General features: G+C 55.6%; 3 protein-coding genes across 3 annotated transcripts; 2 read left to right on the top strand and 1 right to left on the bottom strand.

Moving 5' to 3' along the window:
• Window positions 1-211: 211 nt before the first annotated feature.
• NCLIV_014740 (uncharacterized protein) lies at window positions 212-1,525 on the top strand (the record flags this gene model as incomplete). Its single annotated transcript, XM_003881664.1, has 1 exon — window positions 212-1,525. One exon carries the CDS (start codon window positions 212-214, stop codon window positions 1,523-1,525), a length of 1,314 nt encoding a protein of 437 aa, XP_003881713.1.
• Window positions 1,526-4,471: 2,946 nt separating this feature from the next.
• NCLIV_014750 (hypothetical protein) lies at window positions 4,472-11,669 on the top strand (the record flags this gene model as incomplete). The annotated part of the gene is made up of 7 exons (XM_003881665.1): window positions 4,472-5,451; window positions 5,793-5,940; window positions 6,246-6,354; window positions 6,759-6,847; window positions 7,463-7,543; window positions 7,853-7,911; window positions 8,243-11,669. 7 exons carry the CDS (start codon window positions 4,472-4,474, stop codon window positions 11,667-11,669), a joined length of 4,893 nt encoding a protein of 1,630 aa, XP_003881714.1.
• Window positions 11,670-13,523: 1,854 nt separating this feature from the next.
• NCLIV_014760 (conserved hypothetical protein) lies at window positions 13,524-14,885 on the bottom strand (the record flags this gene model as incomplete). The annotated part of the gene is made up of 3 exons (XM_003881666.1): window positions 13,524-13,830; window positions 14,169-14,222; window positions 14,737-14,885. The coding sequence occupies 3 exons, from the start codon at window positions 14,883-14,885 to the stop codon at window positions 13,524-13,526; spliced, it is 510 nt and encodes a 169-aa protein (XP_003881715.1).
• Between the last annotated feature and the right edge of the window lie 1,228 nt (window positions 14,886-16,113).

The following is a 16,113-nucleotide window of genomic DNA, read 5'->3' on the forward strand; positions in this document are numbered from 1 at the left end:
CCAGTGCGTATGTTGATAAGTATATCCCATATGTTTATACTGCTGATATGATGGCCGTTTCTTCCAATTTCTCCCTGAGATCGGTCAGAAGCGTTGTACCTTCGCTCTTGCCCTCAATGTCGTCATTTTCGTGTCTTTCTTTCCCCAACCTTTCTTCGTCCCTCTTCTTCGGTTGGCGTCTCTCCACGGTTCCCTCGATTCGTCCTCGAAAATGACTCTCGCAAAACCCGTCCACCTCCACCTCTTCCCGTGTTTGTGTCTCTCACTCTTGCTTCTCCAACATGCAAACGCTTTGCCTCGCTCGTCCGTCTCTTCTTCTCCCTTCTTCGCGCGTCGTCCTTCCCTCCGCGTGTGGGAAGAGCTCGACGGGAGCGCTCCCCTTCGAGGATGGCCCTCGCCGCGGACTGGGTTCTCTGCGTCGCTCTCTCCCGTTGTTTTCCCACCGACTTCTCTCCTTCACACACTTTCTCACCGCCCCACTCCCTCCTCACTCTTGTCTCCTCGCTTGTCGTCGCTTGCCTTCTCTTCTTCCCTTCCCCTCAGCTGTCGAGGTTTGCGGCCGGAAACGGCGGTTCCTCGGCAAGGCGGCCGGTCGTTCTCCGCTGTGGCTTTAACACGCGCAGCCACGTTCGCTCCACCGGGAACTCCTTCCGTTTCGCGTCTCGCTGCACACCTGTGGACGCTCTGTTCTCTCTCAGCTTCTTCTCTCCCAGGTTTCGTGCGGCCCTGGTTTCCCGCGGCTTCCCCTCAGGCGTCGACGGTGAGCCGCGACGCACGCGGCAGGTGTGGAGCCTCCCTGCTCTCTGCGGCTCCATCCTCTCCAGCTTCTCTCCCTCTCCGTGTCTCAGAGTGCCTCATCTCGCGGGGCATCTTTCCACCTCCCTCTCTGCCTGAGGCCTCGTCTCGTCCCGTTCGCGTTCTCGCGGAGACTTCCTTCTCGGCCCTCGGCGATTTAGGCTTTGTCATGGCAGGTCCAGAGGACGCACGAGACGGAGACTCCGCCCCTCCCTTCTCGTCGGCGTCTCTAAGAGCTTCAACTCGGCCCAGCGCCAGGCGAGAGGCGTCGTCCGGTGTCTTCTCCACGCGGTGGGGAGACTCGTTTTCCTGCACAGACGCAGGCCACCCTGGAGACAGGCCTCTAGATTGCTTCTCAGAAGGCGACGAGAGCGGGGAAGCGCCGCTGTCTCTTCGCTCGCGATTTTCGGGAGGAGACACATGGCTGGCAGGGGCGAGAGGCCTTGGCAGCTTGCAGATGAAAGTGAAGGTTCCGACGCCGGCGCTGAAGCCGCGAACGCGGAAATCGATTGCGAAGCGATTCAAAATCACCGCGACTGGAAAGCTGTTGTACAGACACTCGGGGCGCCAGCACTTGATGAGCTCAAAGAGCGGTCGGCGGAAACGGCGCCTGCGGAAAGTCTGCGTTCTGACGGGGGCGATGGCGAGGAAGTATCTCGCATGCATCCACACGCCGCGAGCTCGGGTCAAAAGGAGGAAAAAGCTTTCGCCTCCCGTCTACAAAATGTAGGAGAGTGAAAAATGAAGAGGCGGGGACGGGAAAGACATCTGGAAGAAGAAGGAAGGGGAAGAACAGAGAGGACGCCATGGAGGCGAGCTTCGAGACTCTCGCACTTACATAATGTGTAGCAGGGAGTCTCGCTGCAGTTGGTGTAGGATTGGTATTGAAGGCCCCGAGTACAGCGCGTGGCGACAGCTATTTTATGTCTTTTTCATTCAGCGCATTTGCTGTTTTCGTCTTATCTTTGGGGAGAGAAGTGCCCGAGTTTTCCGGGCCCTTCACGAGTCGTGCCCGTTTTCACCCCACCGAGCAAAATCGCTGTTTTGCCGTCGCGTTTTTTCTCGCGTTTTCGTCGCGTCTTGTGGGGCGTTTCTCCTAGGCATGTCCCTCCCCTCGCTGCGTCGACCTCTCGCTTCTTCCCTCCTCTCGTGTTTTCTTTGTCTGCCTGTCTCCCTGACCGGGAAGTTCAAACGGGAAACTCTGGAAGGCTTTTGGCGGGTAAACGGATTTAACTGCGCATGTACCGCGTCCTGAATCAGTTGCCGTTCAGGAAATCGTTCTTTTCGCTGTCTGAGGCGCGTTCCACGAGAGAGAAAAGGTGCCTTCCTTCGCACCGGCATTCCAGGTCCAGTCGTCCACCCGTACACACCCTGGCCTGTTTGCCCACCCGCTGTCTCCTCCTGGTTTCTCAGGAACCACCCCGAGAGGACGCATGCGCTTTTTTCTTTTTGAGTCGTGAAATTTTTCCCTCGGTGTCATGCTCATGGGCGCGGGAGAGCGACCGTGTGCCGACAGCCGGAAAACAACAGATCGCTCCTCTAGTTACACTGCCTGTCGTGAACACACAACGGAACTGGGAACCAATCAACCGAGACGGTGACCACCTGGGTGCGTTCTGTAAGAAGCGTCTGAGTCTTTGCAAATGCGCCTATTCTCCGAAAATCTCTAAAACGCTTTGTGCGAGTCGTCGCGACATCCTTGAACGGCCGTGCACATTCCCGAAAGGGTATTTGTCTAGGGAAACGCCTTGCAAATCCCCCGTTCATAAAAGGCGAAAACTCTGACGAAATCGAGGAGCCTAAGAAACATTGGTGTGCTAACGGGGAGCATCCGGCAACAGCATCCACAGAGAGCCCAAAAAATCTGTCTCGACGAATCAGACAGGCTGGTGCCTCTGAGGCCGCGTCTCACTTGTAGATGGCAAAAAAGACTGCATCGGAAATTGCAGGGGAAAGCCCTTTCTCCAAAATATAGCGAGACACGCAAACTCCCTTTTTGCGGCGGAGATAGGACATTCCTACCGAGAGCTTTGGAACCGTTCTAAAACTCCTCGTTCCGTCGATAGACGCCTCCACACGGAGGCCGTCTCTTTTGGACCATGAGACGTCGGTTTGGTTTAAAGCAGAGGAAAAACAAGCTTCCAATGCACCGGTCGCCGACACAAAATGGAGGGAAGGGTGCGGGGTGCGTAAACAAAAGGCATCTTCATTTTCTGGCGTGTGCAGCAATCGCGGAGAGATTTGTTGCCGTGTTAGGGGAAGTGGAAGCGAAGGCAGCGATCTGCGATGCTAAGTGAATGGCTGCTGAGCTGAGAGCCTTCTTCTTTCTGCACAGACTCTCGGGCAGGATTGCCTGTTTCGACAAGATTTCCCGTTTTGTGGGTAGGCTGCCAGAAGAGAGATAAAAATGCGCATTCGAAGGCAAAGGCTCTTTTTGCAGCAAGGTGACGGGGTGAAACTTGAGATATCAACTTGAGAACTTGAAAGTGAACCGAACACACAGGAAGATTTTCGGGTTTTCAGACAGAAAGAAGCGCCTACAACTACTGGAAAGAGACGCAGAAGACTGCTGCTGGTTGCGCTCGCTTCTAGACTGGTTTCTGTCGGGTCGGCTTGTGTGTGTGTGTGTGTGTGTGTGTTCGTTTGATGAGGTACGAACTAAAGCCTCGGCCTCTGTGTAGACTTTTCGAGTGTTTGCGTTCTGTTCCGTGATCATTTAGCTTTCCCCTACGTCACCCGCCAAGGAGGTGAAACAAGGAGAGGTTCGACAGACCCGAAGCCAAAACAGCGATGGACGTTTGCCTCGTAATCTCGCCTTTTTCTAGGGAATTCGGGTGTAGGTACACACGAAATACACAACGGACGCGTTGTTTCTTCTCTTTCTCTTCTGTTCGAAAGGGTTCTCTGCGATTAAGGAAAATTAAAAGGTCTCGGAAAACGTGGAGAGAAAAAGGCTCTCTTTCGTCCTCTCGTGTTTCTCTTGAGCAAAACGAGGAAAGAGATGTGTTTGTCTATCCACGTGTTGAGGCTGTGGTCTGTAAAATACGCAGCGGCGGCCGTCTCAATGCATACATATGCATGCACACCTTTGCGTCTCGATGCACAATCGACGCATCAGAAGAGACTTGCGGTTGAAATTCGATTCCTTTCGGCTTAAAATTCGTTTTCCTCGGCGACTCAGCGCGAATCGCAACTCCTTCTTTTCTCTCTTCTTCACCTCCGCTTCGCCTCGTTCTCCTCTCTCTTTCTTCTCCGATCCGCGAACAACCGTTTCGCGGTTCGCTGCTCGCCAGCAACATCGCTTTCTAGTTTTTTTTCCGGCAACAACCCAGGAGGAAAGATCTTCTTGTGTGTTTGTCTCCACTTTGTCCGTGCGTTTCCCTGCTTCCGTTCCGTCTTCTCTCTCTTTCCTACTTCGTTGTTCTGATCCCCTGGCCTTTTCCACTGTCCCTTCAGGCTGCTGCGTCGCCGTCTGCGTCTCTCTCTCTCTCTGTCTAGCCGTGTCGTTGCCGTCTACCTTCGCTCCGCGTTTCCTCTTACCTCCACTCTCACCACTCTTCTGTCACGCTTCCTATCCATGTACAGGCAGCGCAGAGGTCGGAGAAAAGGCGGGAAACTTCGACGCACTCACAACCGCCTTCCGCTCCGCCAGTGAAAAATCTCCCGCCAAGCCGCCATGAGCCCCACCAGGAAGGGGGGAATTCTCCCCTCTAATCAAGAGCCGCGGAGAAAGAGACAGAAGACGAAACCCAGAAAAGGGACAAACAACCCTGCAGACCAGGAGAAGGGAAACGCACAAGAAAAACGGAGACGAGACACAGAAAAAGACGACCTTCGAGAGGCGCTCGGAGATGATAGGCAGGGACAAAGCGTCGAGGATCGAGAGGAAAAGGAAGCGCGGTCCGCTTCGGTGTCTGTTCGCGGAAGGGAACAGATCCAAGCGATGAAGGAAACCGCGGGGGCTGAGGGAAGGAGACAGCGGAGAGCGCAGCACAGAGACAGAAGCGCGGAGACAGTCCACGTGAACACCCTCGCGGCACAGGACGAGACACGCGCGAGCGGCGACGGCGACAGAAGCCAGAAAGGGAAAAAGCGCCGGAAGACAGAGGGGGAGATGCAGTCAGGGGAAAACGAGCGGGAGGCACAGGCCGGGGAGAAGGAGAGCAAGGCCACTCGCCGAAGAATGCGCGATCTCGATGAAACAAAAGGGGAAGGAAAAAGAATGAAAGTGACGCGTCGCGAAACCCTGGACGAAGGAGTTCACGAACCTACCGCAGAGGGCAAGGCGAGACACCCACCCGCGAACGGCAACGCCCCGTCAGGCGCCTTTTCTTCACGTGTCTGTTCGTCTTTTTCTTTCCATGCTTCCCTTTCTTCGGATGCCTCGTCGCTTTCTTCTTTGCCTCGCTCTGCACGTCCTCGGTCTTCTGGCCGGGGCCGCGCTCGACCTGAGGAATGGCCCAGTCCTCGTGCACGCCTTGTGCTCTTGCCTTCTGCTTTCTCGCCTCCGGCCGACCTCGCGTCTCTTCCTCGCGAGCGAGACGCAGGCACGCAGGCGTCTCCTGAGTCGCCTTCCCACACGCATCCCAAGGCGTCTGATGCGCCCTCACGTTCCGAACCGGAACGGGACTCTGACGCTGCCTCATCTGCCTCCAAGTGCGCGACTTCGTAAAGGTTTTCCTGGCGTCCCGTCTGCCTCCCCCCCTTTCGTTCCCTTGTCTTTCCGCCTTTGTCCCTTCGGGAGTGTCTACTCTCCTCCTCTCTCCTCTCTTCCCTCAGTGAAACTCATCTGTGTATATATATCCATATATATCCATATATATACACATAGAGAGACAGAGACAGGTATCTATATATATATATATTTATGGTGTGCTATGTGCATAGGTGTATATGCATGTGAGGTGTGCGCATGCATGCAGAGGTATGTAGATGTGCATGTAAAGATGGCTGTATCTGAAGTTTGCGAAAGCTTCGGTGTTTGTGCGCCGCGTCAGGGACCCGAAGCGGCTGAGCCTCTTTCACCGTTTCGACAGGGGAATAAAGATGGACGAAGACATGTGGTGGTCTGTGAGCTACGAAGACATGGCTCTTCAAATGGCGTCGTGCTGCTCGTGCCCCATCCTCTGGGATGCTTTCGGCGGAGTGAGAAAGCACCACCCCGCGCGGCCTTTTCACAGGCGATAAAACGCTCTAGACCTACGGGAGCAATGCATGCAGAGCACCCGCACAATATACTTATATATATACAGTACATATATATATATATATATATGGGTATGTGTTTGCGTGTAGGAAGAATCATCGGAACATGTCCAGATAGTTCCGAAGAGCTGGATGCTGTGTCTAGGTATACGGTTTGTTTCCTGGTTTGTGTGCCGAGGCTGTTGTGTTTTTGTGTCGTTCTGGATTCCCGTTTTGGGTCTGCTGCGCTTGCTTCGCTTTTACAGGTTGCCGGCAACGCCACGCACTTTGCTCGCGGATTTTGCGGCTTCGTCATTTGCTCGGAACTCTCGCCTGAACGCGTCCACATGGCCAAGCACAACGCGTCTGTCTATGGTAAAAAACCAGCGAAACGTTCGGGAAACCGAGAGAGAAAAAGCAGAAAAGAAAGCAGAGAGAGGCCGAAGTGAAGAAGAGATGAAGCGAACGCAAGGATGCGTGCGAACCGACAGGCTCCTCAGCTGCGTGGACAGGCTCACCGCGGTGTGAACAGTTCTTTCTCGATTTTCTTTCTTTCTCTCTTTTTTGCATGCTTCCATCTTTCAGCGTGTGGGGCCCTGTCGGGAATCAAGGGCGGGGCGTTAGGCAGCTTTAACAGCTGAGGTATCTTTTGAAGCCTCGATAGCTTAGGAAGCTCGCGCGTTTTTCTCGCTTCGGAGTTGCGCTGGCATTGCGTGTCTTTTTGAGAGAGGGAGACAGGGACGTTTGTCTGTTGCCTTCGCTCGCCCGTTTCCGCCCAGGCCGGAAAGTCGCTAGCCGCGTCGATTTCGTTCTCGGAGATTTTCGTCACCTCAGCTCGCGGATCTTCCGTCCGGGCGTCTTTGATGGAGTGAGTCAGAGACGAAACGTTCAAAGATGCAGCATGCGTGTGGCAAAACCAACTGAGTTTTACGGCGTGCAGAGCACCCGAGAGCCTCCTCCCTCTCTCTGTCGTAGCTGCGTTCACTCCCCTGCTTCGCCCCCGTTTTGTCTCCCGTCTTCTCCCTCTTCACTCTCTCTTCATGTTCTTCGTGGTCTCTCCCTCGTCTCCGCTGTCTTTTCTTGTTTTCTTCTCGTTCTCTTCCACTCCTTTTCTCTGGGGCCCGTGGTGGTTCTTCTCCTGCTGTCTCGTTTTCGTCTCTTTCTGGGGCTGTGTCGGCCGATGAGGACTCCTGCGGAAGGCCGCGAACAGACTGATAGAAGACGCAGGAGAGACGCACTGAGAATCCGATAAACAGCGGCTGTTCCTCTCCCGTCATGCGCATGCTTATTTTAAAACTCGAGACGGCGAGAGAACGCCTGGCAAAAGAGCAGAGGTGCCGAGACTGTCTCATCGTTCTCAAGAAACGCGGGAAACGAGTGCTGGCGGCGCTGCGCTCTCTTGGCCGGAGTCTTTCCGCGCGATCACGGAGACACGAAAACCCCGAATTCAGCCCGTTTTCCATTTTGTCTCTTCCCTCTCCAGATTTTCCTCGCGCCCCCCTGGGGAGGGCCCTCCTACCAAGCCTCCCCCGTCTTCAACTTGCGGCGTCTCGGCGCAGAGTTGGTAAGCGTCTTGATCTCTTTCCACAAACCTTTCCCTTCACGCGCCTCTCGTCGAAACCGTAAATAGGCGGGGACACGCACGCAGACGCTCTGCATGCATGACGGGGCTCGAGCGCCTCGGTGGTGTCTGCGAGAGCACTAGAGCAGCAAACGAGGCAACTGTTTCTCGGAGGGAGCGTGCAGTCAGAGGACGCCAAAGTTGGGGGCGGAAGTCCACGCAAACTCTTCCAGGTTAGACTGGCAGACGGCTCTGTATGCTCGCATTGGCAGATTACTCTCGTCCCCCCGCTATGCTGTATTTACACTCCAGGACACATTCGACATTGTCCGGAACGCGGCCCGACTTGCGCCGAATGCTGCTCTCTACTTGTAAGCTTTTCGTTTGCCAGTTTCGCACCCAGGGTGCTATTCAGATGCCAAAGATCGCCGTTTCGGCTTTTCGTGGGGTTGTCACTCTTTTAGAGAAGGTTTTTTTCGCTTATCCATCCTGCAGGCATGGACTGGTTGGTTTTTTCGGGTGTTCTCTCCTCTGTTGCGGGTCAGCCTATGGAAACAGGGAACGAGAGACTGAGGAGGTTTGTGGAGACGCGCGGGCGCGGGGAAGGCGTGTCCGGCGGAGATCTGAAGCCGCTGGCCCTGACGCGCGTGTTGCGGGGAGTGTCGCCGGTGTCCCTGTCGTGGCTGTTTACCCTCTGTGCAGGCCCCGGAATACGCGCCTGGGCGATATTCAGGAGCTGGCAGAGGTTTTCGAGCACTCGCAAACACGCAACGAGGGCGCGAGAGAAACCACGATTCAGGAGCCCCACCCCGAAGGACAAGACGACGACGGGCTCCACGGAGATGCAGCGAAACCCGAAAACGATGAGCAGAGAGAAACAGGAACTGGCGTCGTCAGGACGTCTTCCGCGTCTCCAGGGACTGCTCGAATGCCGTGCCCGCGGAGTGCCGCGCGGGTGGGAGCGAAGGAACAAGAAGAAGGGAAGGACGGCGACGTGCAAAGAGACACGGAAGGGGCAACAGAGAAGCATGCGCCTGGTTCTCGCACGACTTCCCCTCTGGCTGATGAACTTGACTCTCGCGACCTCGCTCCGACGGGTTGCGCGTCGTCCAGTCCCCTCGCAGTTGTGCTCCTGCATGCGAACCGATCGCAGTTTGGGCAAAAGGCTCCGAAGCTGAGACGCGAGAAAGGAGACTCCAAACGCGCAGCGGCTGCTCCCTGCGCTGGAGGGCCCAGGCGAGAAGGGAGGAGCGACGCGCACCCGAACGGAGGGAAAGCTGCCGCGGGTGCGTCTGAAGGCGCAGAAAAGAGTGCAGAAGACGGCGACACAGACACCTTTTCTGAGGACGAGCGGAACGACAGAAAACGGGGAACCCCGATTCAAACCCACGACCGGTTCCGTGACATCGGCGCAGTCCCCTCGGCGAACGAGACTCAAACGGCTCAGGTGGAGAAGCCAGAGACGCCAGTCTGTGCCTCACGTGCTGCCGTCTCCGCCTTCAACGAGAATGCCGTTTCGGGATTTTCGGCCTGTGGCATCGCTGCTTGTCCGAGATGCACTGCACGGGCCCTCCGCAGAGGCGCGAGTCCGATTCCTAACGAAGAAGGAGCGGAGGAACAAGGAAAGCGCGATGAGTCAGAAGACGAAACGCCAGGGAACCGGGAAGAGCCCGCCTGCTCAGCACGCACCGTCGATATGCTTGATGCATCCTGGGAGCCGTCGGGCACCTGTCCGTTTCTGCTGCGAGGCGACAGGCGGGACGACTCCGCATGCGTCGCGCCTTTGTTGTGTGGGCACGCCGCCTTAGACCACGCTCTTCCGGCTTCGGATTCTGCATCGCCTGCGGCGTGCTGGAGATGGAAACTGGTCGGGATCACTGTTTACTTGGGAGGGTTTGCTCGCAGGCTTCAACGAGCCGCCACTGCTCTGGTGACCACGTCTGCGGTTCCGCCCTGTCCCGTGTCCCTCTGTGGCTCCGCCCCCCCTTCGTCGTCGCCGCTTTCTGCTGCGCCTTCGGCTCTCGTGTCTCAGTCTGTTCCTTCCGCCCTTCCTTTCTTCTCCGCGGCTGCGTTGCCTCCATCGTTGTGCCCGACGCGGATCCAGGCGCGCGTCCTGGCTGTTCTTCAGTCTCTCGCGAACGCCTCCGTTCACCTCCTCGGCCTCGCGCCTGCTCGTCCACTCCCACCGTTTGCGTGTTCGCCCTCGCTTCCCCGTTATTTCTCGCCCTTGCTGTCGAAAACGGACTCCGCCGTTGTCGGGAGCTCTGGTGGGGCGTATCGCCTTTCGCAGCTAGGAGACAGCGAGGCGGTCTCCCGAGGCGAAGAAGACACAGAGGAGGAGCGCGCAGCGAAGGCACGAGAACCGAAATCTCCAGCCCCCTTGCCTTTGAAAGGAGAACGTGGGGAAATGTGTGGTGACGCGGCAAGCGACTGCGGCGAAGAACGGAGACAGAGACAGGGCAACGCACTTGAAACCGTGCCTTCGCCCCTTACTCTCTCTCCGTTTGGAGGGCCTCTCGCTCTCCTTTCTGCCGATGACGCAGACCAGGAAGGCCCTGGCTGCCTTGTCCCTCACGAGCGTGCTGGGGGCGCGTCGGGTGATTCGTCTGCTGTGCCACATTCGCCTTCTTGTCGCCCTGCCACGTGCTTCGTGACAGTCGGGCGAGTCAAGCTTGAGACTCCAGGCGGGGGGTGTTTTGCGTCTTCTCGGGGCCGAGACGCCGAGACAGAAAAGGCCCTCGGCCCGAAGGGAGGGCGGAAACGAGGGCGCAGCGAAGACGCGAGAGCACAGGAGCCCCAGCCGGTGTCTTTCTTTCCTGCTTCAGCAGAACGTGGGCGTCTCCACTCGTGGGTGTATGGAGGGATCGTTCGTGCCTCACCGGCACCAGGGGCGGAAGGGACGCAGTGGACACACGGTGGCGGCGAGCGGGGCTCTGCAACTGCGCCGAAGCAGCCGGGCGAAGAATGCAGCGAGGACCACGCAGGCAAAAACCCAGGCGAGGCGGCAGACACACAGATGCAGAAGGAACACGAAGCGAAGGGAGAACAAAGAGAAAACGGAGAAGGTAAAGAAAACGGAGAAGAAGGAGTGGAAGAGGGGAGAACAGCTGAGGCGCGGGTGGGAGACAGCGAGACAACACTGTTTCTGTGGCAGGCTGCGCGCCTTCTTCTTTCTCTTGGAGCGGGGGCGAGGGACCGGAAGAAATGTGAAGGAGAACGAGAACACGAGGAGACAGAGAACAAAGGTGAAGGCGTTCTAGGAAAGGGGCCAGGCGGAGAGGAGGACAGGGCTGGTGCGTCGGCTGGTCGTCGCTTTTATGCCTTCGCGGCGGCCACCAAAATGATTACCAGTGTTTTCGTCCATTTCTTTTTAGCTGCGATGGTCGAGCGAGCTGTGGATGTCCGAGCTGTCGATACACGTGGGAATGCCATCTGGTCCCGTTCTGTAGGCCAAGGCGCGGAAGGCGATCGTCGTTCTGCTTCACACAGCGAAAAGACTCAGAAGCTGAGCACCGAAACTGCAGAGAGACGAGAAGGCGCGAGCGAACGAAGGAATAGCGAGGACGAGGAGGATCAGAAAGAAGACGAGACTCAAAAGGGAGAGAGAGAGAGGAGGAGGAGGAGGCTCACTGTTGTAGACGAGAAAGAGACCGCTGAGACGACAAAAGCGAATGAACAACGGGAGGTGGTGAACGAAACGGAAGCCCGCAAAAAAGAAAGCCAGGAACGGGATGGTGATGACGGCAGGCATCGTCGGATAGGGGTGAACAAGACGCGATCCAGATTTTCTGTCACCGGAGAAAGCGATAGAAACCTGATCGAGTCTTCTTCTCCGGCGGTTTCATGGATAGATTCGCTTCTCAGTGGAACGGGAAAGGCAGACATCGAGCGCGCGTGCGCTTCTGCGTTCTCCATGCTTGTGCGCGGAAACACAGACTGGGGGATGACTCATCCCGCGCATGCAGATGAGAAGCAACGTGAAACCCGGTTGAGAGGTGACGAAGAGTGGGTTCCATTTTCACACGTGGCTAGAGAGCTCGCATGCAGTTTGATGAAAAATAGCAGTCTCCAGTGGGTTCTAAATCTCCACGTCGAGAGGCTTGTGGCCATTCTCGCCTCCTCAAATTGAGGTCTCTATTGAAGTTTTCTTTTATGCTTTTCTGTACGCCCGAGCCATAAGCTTTCTCTTTAGTGTTATCCCTTTTGTCCTCTGTGTCCCGTGCTGATCTGCGGGTTTTTTGACGCCGCAAGTTAACGACGGCAACAAAAACGGCGTTCGTGCATGAATTGCCGTGGCTTTGCCTCTGTGGGCTGAATCTCGAATACCTCAGAAGAGAACTAAAAAGGTGCATTTTATCACTCTCGACGACTTCCACATTTCCTTCACAAGGTCACAGAGGATCACATATGGGGCGTCAGCGACTAGAACCGTAGAACGAAGCAACGCCTCAAAACTCAGCAGGCTCTACCATTCACACGGGTATACGACTGCCATGCAGGCACTCCGATGACCGTCGAATCCTAAGGAGAGGATTATTTCTCCTGCAAAAACAAAGGATCTGTATCCGCTGTCTCTGCGATTTTAAAACTCCGTGCCTCCACACCGTCGACAGGTCTACTGAGACACGCCTACTCACTACTTCCACTGTTTTAACGATGACTCGAATCACTTTCATGGCGGACCCGTTTAGACCACTTGGCACACCCGTCATTATGCACTCGACACAACATCCTAAAACTCTCCTTGTCGAACGGAGCTTTTGGGATGCTCACGGTGGAGGCTTCCCACAGCGTAGAGTGTCCTCTCACCCTCTCCCCACACGGAGATTATTGCCGCTCGCGGAAAGTTTGAATTTCACCGAGGCACGCACTCCCCATCGAAAACGGGGAATAAACACTTCACACGAGTAGAGTTTCCACGATTTCTGCAGCTAAGCACGGCACGATTCCTCTTGCCGACAGGCATCCTCGCCTCGGGCTTTCCTCGCGTTACATTGGGGTATCGTACCAGTGAACCAAATTCACACGTGAGGATAAAGAGGCAGCTGATTATCACCTACTTCGTGTCCAGAGAGCAAATCAGAGCACAAAGCAGCCCTACGGAAAACGCGTAATGCCGCAGAAACTTTCCACTCCTGCCTGCACGTGCAGCTGCTTTCCTCTATATGCCTGTCGCCTGGAATGTTGGCTAACGTGAAGCTGCGTGGCTGCTGTGGACACTCTGTTTCGGAAAGACAGTTGTGATTTTTGTGGCGAATCAGGATGAATGTCGGCACGAGACGTTGAAAGCAGGAACTCGGACGAGTGCAGGAACCGGTCCTCATGGTAGGATTCGTGCCCGCGCTCCGCAGCGTTTGCATGCTGTGCCCAAAATGCCGTTGTCGCTTTGAAAGCGGAGTTGCAGTGTACCGGTGGGACCTAGACGACCCCCCCTCCAGTCCTCTATAGTGACCGACAACACAGATCAAGGTCCATCTATAGGTTTGTATACGTCTACATGTATGTCTCCTTAGGCCTAAAGATGTGGGTGCACAAGGTTTTCTATCGCTTCCGAAGCAAGAGAAGTGTTATGAATAAAACGTTGGAAGAAACGAGAGACGAATGTCAGTTTGAAACGATAGGCCTGTACCCGGTCTCAACAGCACAACCTTTTTGTTCTCTCGTCTCTTGCTTTTCTTTCGCCATCATACACTCTCTTTTCCAAGGTCTACTCCTGCTGAACCGTGTGGAAGGCGGTACAAGGCGGAAGGACACGAAGGCGGGACATGCCATAGGGTTAATCTGGGAGTCCGAACAAACACAGGAAGTGCTCGGACTCCTCTCTTTGCTTTCGCTGGATATCTCCGAAATCCCGTTTTTCCTCGCATCGTGTGTCGCACCATGAGCACTCGAGGCAACGATTTCGCTCTTCTCTCACTCTTCCTCTGTTTCTGTCCCCGCAGGTGTGTGTTCTGTGTCGCTCTTCTCGCTTGTCCCTCTCTCTTCACGCTCCCGGATTCGGGCGCAGGCTCTCCCACTTGTAGGGAACGTGCCCGTAGCCAGGGAGATTGAGCTCGGCTTTCAGCGAATCCGCAACCCCGTCAAGCTGCTGCTTGTTTCTCATGGGAGCAACCGCCGCACCCAAGTCTGTCGACTCGACATTGTAGAGATGCTTCACTTCGGGGCGCAGTTCGTAATGAGGCGGGGAAGACGGAGAGGAAGACGGAGAGAGGACGATGTGCGGCCCTCGCGGTCTGTTGCACTCGCGCATTGCCACAAATTCCTTGGCGCAGAACGAGGAATCCGGTTTTCTGCACCACACAGAGAGGGACATGGCCCAGAGCCGAAGCATTATTCCGTCGGAGGCATTTCCGGAGCAGAGAAGACGCAGAGAAACACACTGAGGTGGCGACGCGGGAAATGGAAAGGAAACTGGGAATGGGGCGAAGGCGAAGGAGGAGCGCTGAGAACGAATGAAAATCATGCGAGAGCACAACGGCGACGGAAAGAGGAACGAACAGAAAGCACTGCGGAGCGGGGATGGAAAAGCCGTGACGTATGTTACAGAAACACGAAACACTACACGCAACCCCCACACGAGAGAGGAATATCCGCCGTGGACCCTAGTGAATCCACGGGCTCAGCTTACTTTGTGCACTTCATCAGATTGATACCCTCGTCAATGCAGTACGATGTACTCAGCCTGAGACAAAGACACGGAGGAAAACGTAGGGAGACGCTTGTCTTTTTTGGCTCCATGGGACGAACAGAACAACTTGTGCTCACGGGCGAAAAAAAGGCATATCTTTCCTGTACATGCGCACATATTCAGTAACGAGAAAAAACGCCCTGCCGCCTCTTCGGGCGATGCCTGCGTCCTCCCGTTGCTTCATCCAGCTCCCGTCGTTAACTGTAGCTTTGAAAACGCGTTCTCTCGGGCGCGCCGCCTCCTTCCTCCTACGGACCCGGGCGGTGCACCACTGGAAGACAACCCTGGTAGAAAGAGTGCATGCATTCATACGAACGCGGTTACATATATCGATATATACCCATATATACCTAAAGCCGCTCGAAAGAACGTGCACACGTATTTCATGCCGGCGCGTATACAAATAGATATCTCGATATATGCATTTTTAAGCACAGAGCAGCCGTGTACAGCGCTTCGTCTTCTGTTAGGCCTTGCCCGACTAACTTTTTTCAAACAGAAGTCTTACATGTTCTCGCAGGCTCGGAGTTTGCTGTGGAAGTCCGTGCATGCGCTGAAGTTGGTTCGGCCGCTCTTAGCAAGGCACTGCTTATACTCGCCGTGTAGCTGCTCACATGCAGCCCTTTGGTGGGGCGCAACGGAGTCTCCGGACGACATTGTTGGAAGATCTTGGAAAAAGGAAAACGGGCACAGACGAGAAGGCGAGAGCGCTCGGTGGACGAAATCTGCGACGGTGTGAATTCGCCGTGGAGGGGAAAAGACGAACCCGCGACACTTGAACGCGGGAAGCGACTTTGTGGCTAGGAAGACGTGAACGATGGGGCAGGCGGCCTCTTTCGAGTTTTTAAAGACGCGGAAACTTCACGACAGGTGACGGTTCAGACAAACGATTCAGCGGGGGGACGAGGGGGGGACTCGTGGGCCACGTGTAAACGTGTGAGAAACAGGGAGGGCGAAAACGGGGAAAGCAGTGGAATGGGTGCATGCCGTGTGTACCTTCACTGCTGTGAAGCACTCAGAAGAGAGGAGACCAGCAAGGCGCGAAGCGGAAACGGCAGAAACGCTGGGCCCAGCTGTTATGTCTGAGACGGTTTCCACCGTCCTGTGCGGGAGGAGAACGAGCGTTTTTTCGGCAGAAAAAGAGCGGCCTAAAACCAGCTGATGTCGTGCATTGGCTTGGCGTACTTTTTTGCGACCGACGAAATTTCACGGCGGCCGCAAACGGGAAGAACCGAGAAATCGTGGGACTGCTCTCCAGTCTGCGTCGAGCAGCAACGGGAAGGGAACACAGTCACTGAAGTTACAGACGGCTGCAAACGAGGTAAAAGGTAAAGTGTTGCGGGTAAAAAAAAGTCGATCCCAGGATTTGGAAAAACCGTACGAAACGTTGTCGCGTCTTCCTATTGCCCGGTCTTGCCACCAACAACTGCTGGGATCATGCTGCATGCATGCGAGGACACTTCCGGCAGCTCCCGCCGGCTCACCGTCTCCAAAGTCGTGCTGACTGTCTCCTCGTCCGTCCCCAGACAGTATGTGCCGTGATGCAGATGGATTCTGAAGAGCTTTTTATCTGAATCCTAGTAGCAGAGCTTTTGCACGTCGTCCCAGCTACAGTCCTGTGTCTTTCTCGCCGACTGGGCGAAGAGCGTCTGCAGTCGGACTTCCAACTCTCGAAAGAAAGCCCAACGTCCGTATGCAGGCCGTAGAGTGTCGAAACGAGTAACGTGCGAGGTGCGACACAGAGTAATCGTGTACTGGTGAAAACCCTTCAGCCAGAAGTTGCTCTCGATCGCCGGAATTCACCGTAAATCGGACGGTTCTGTGTGCGGCGTTGCACAGGGTGGACGCTACTTGGCGTACATCGGATGAGTCCTAGCCACAGAGG

Source organism: Neospora caninum, chromosome V, assembly GCF_000208865.1.
Source record: "Neospora caninum Liverpool complete genome, chromosome V".
Taxonomy (NCBI): domain Eukaryota; phylum Apicomplexa; class Conoidasida; order Eucoccidiorida; family Sarcocystidae; genus Neospora; species Neospora caninum.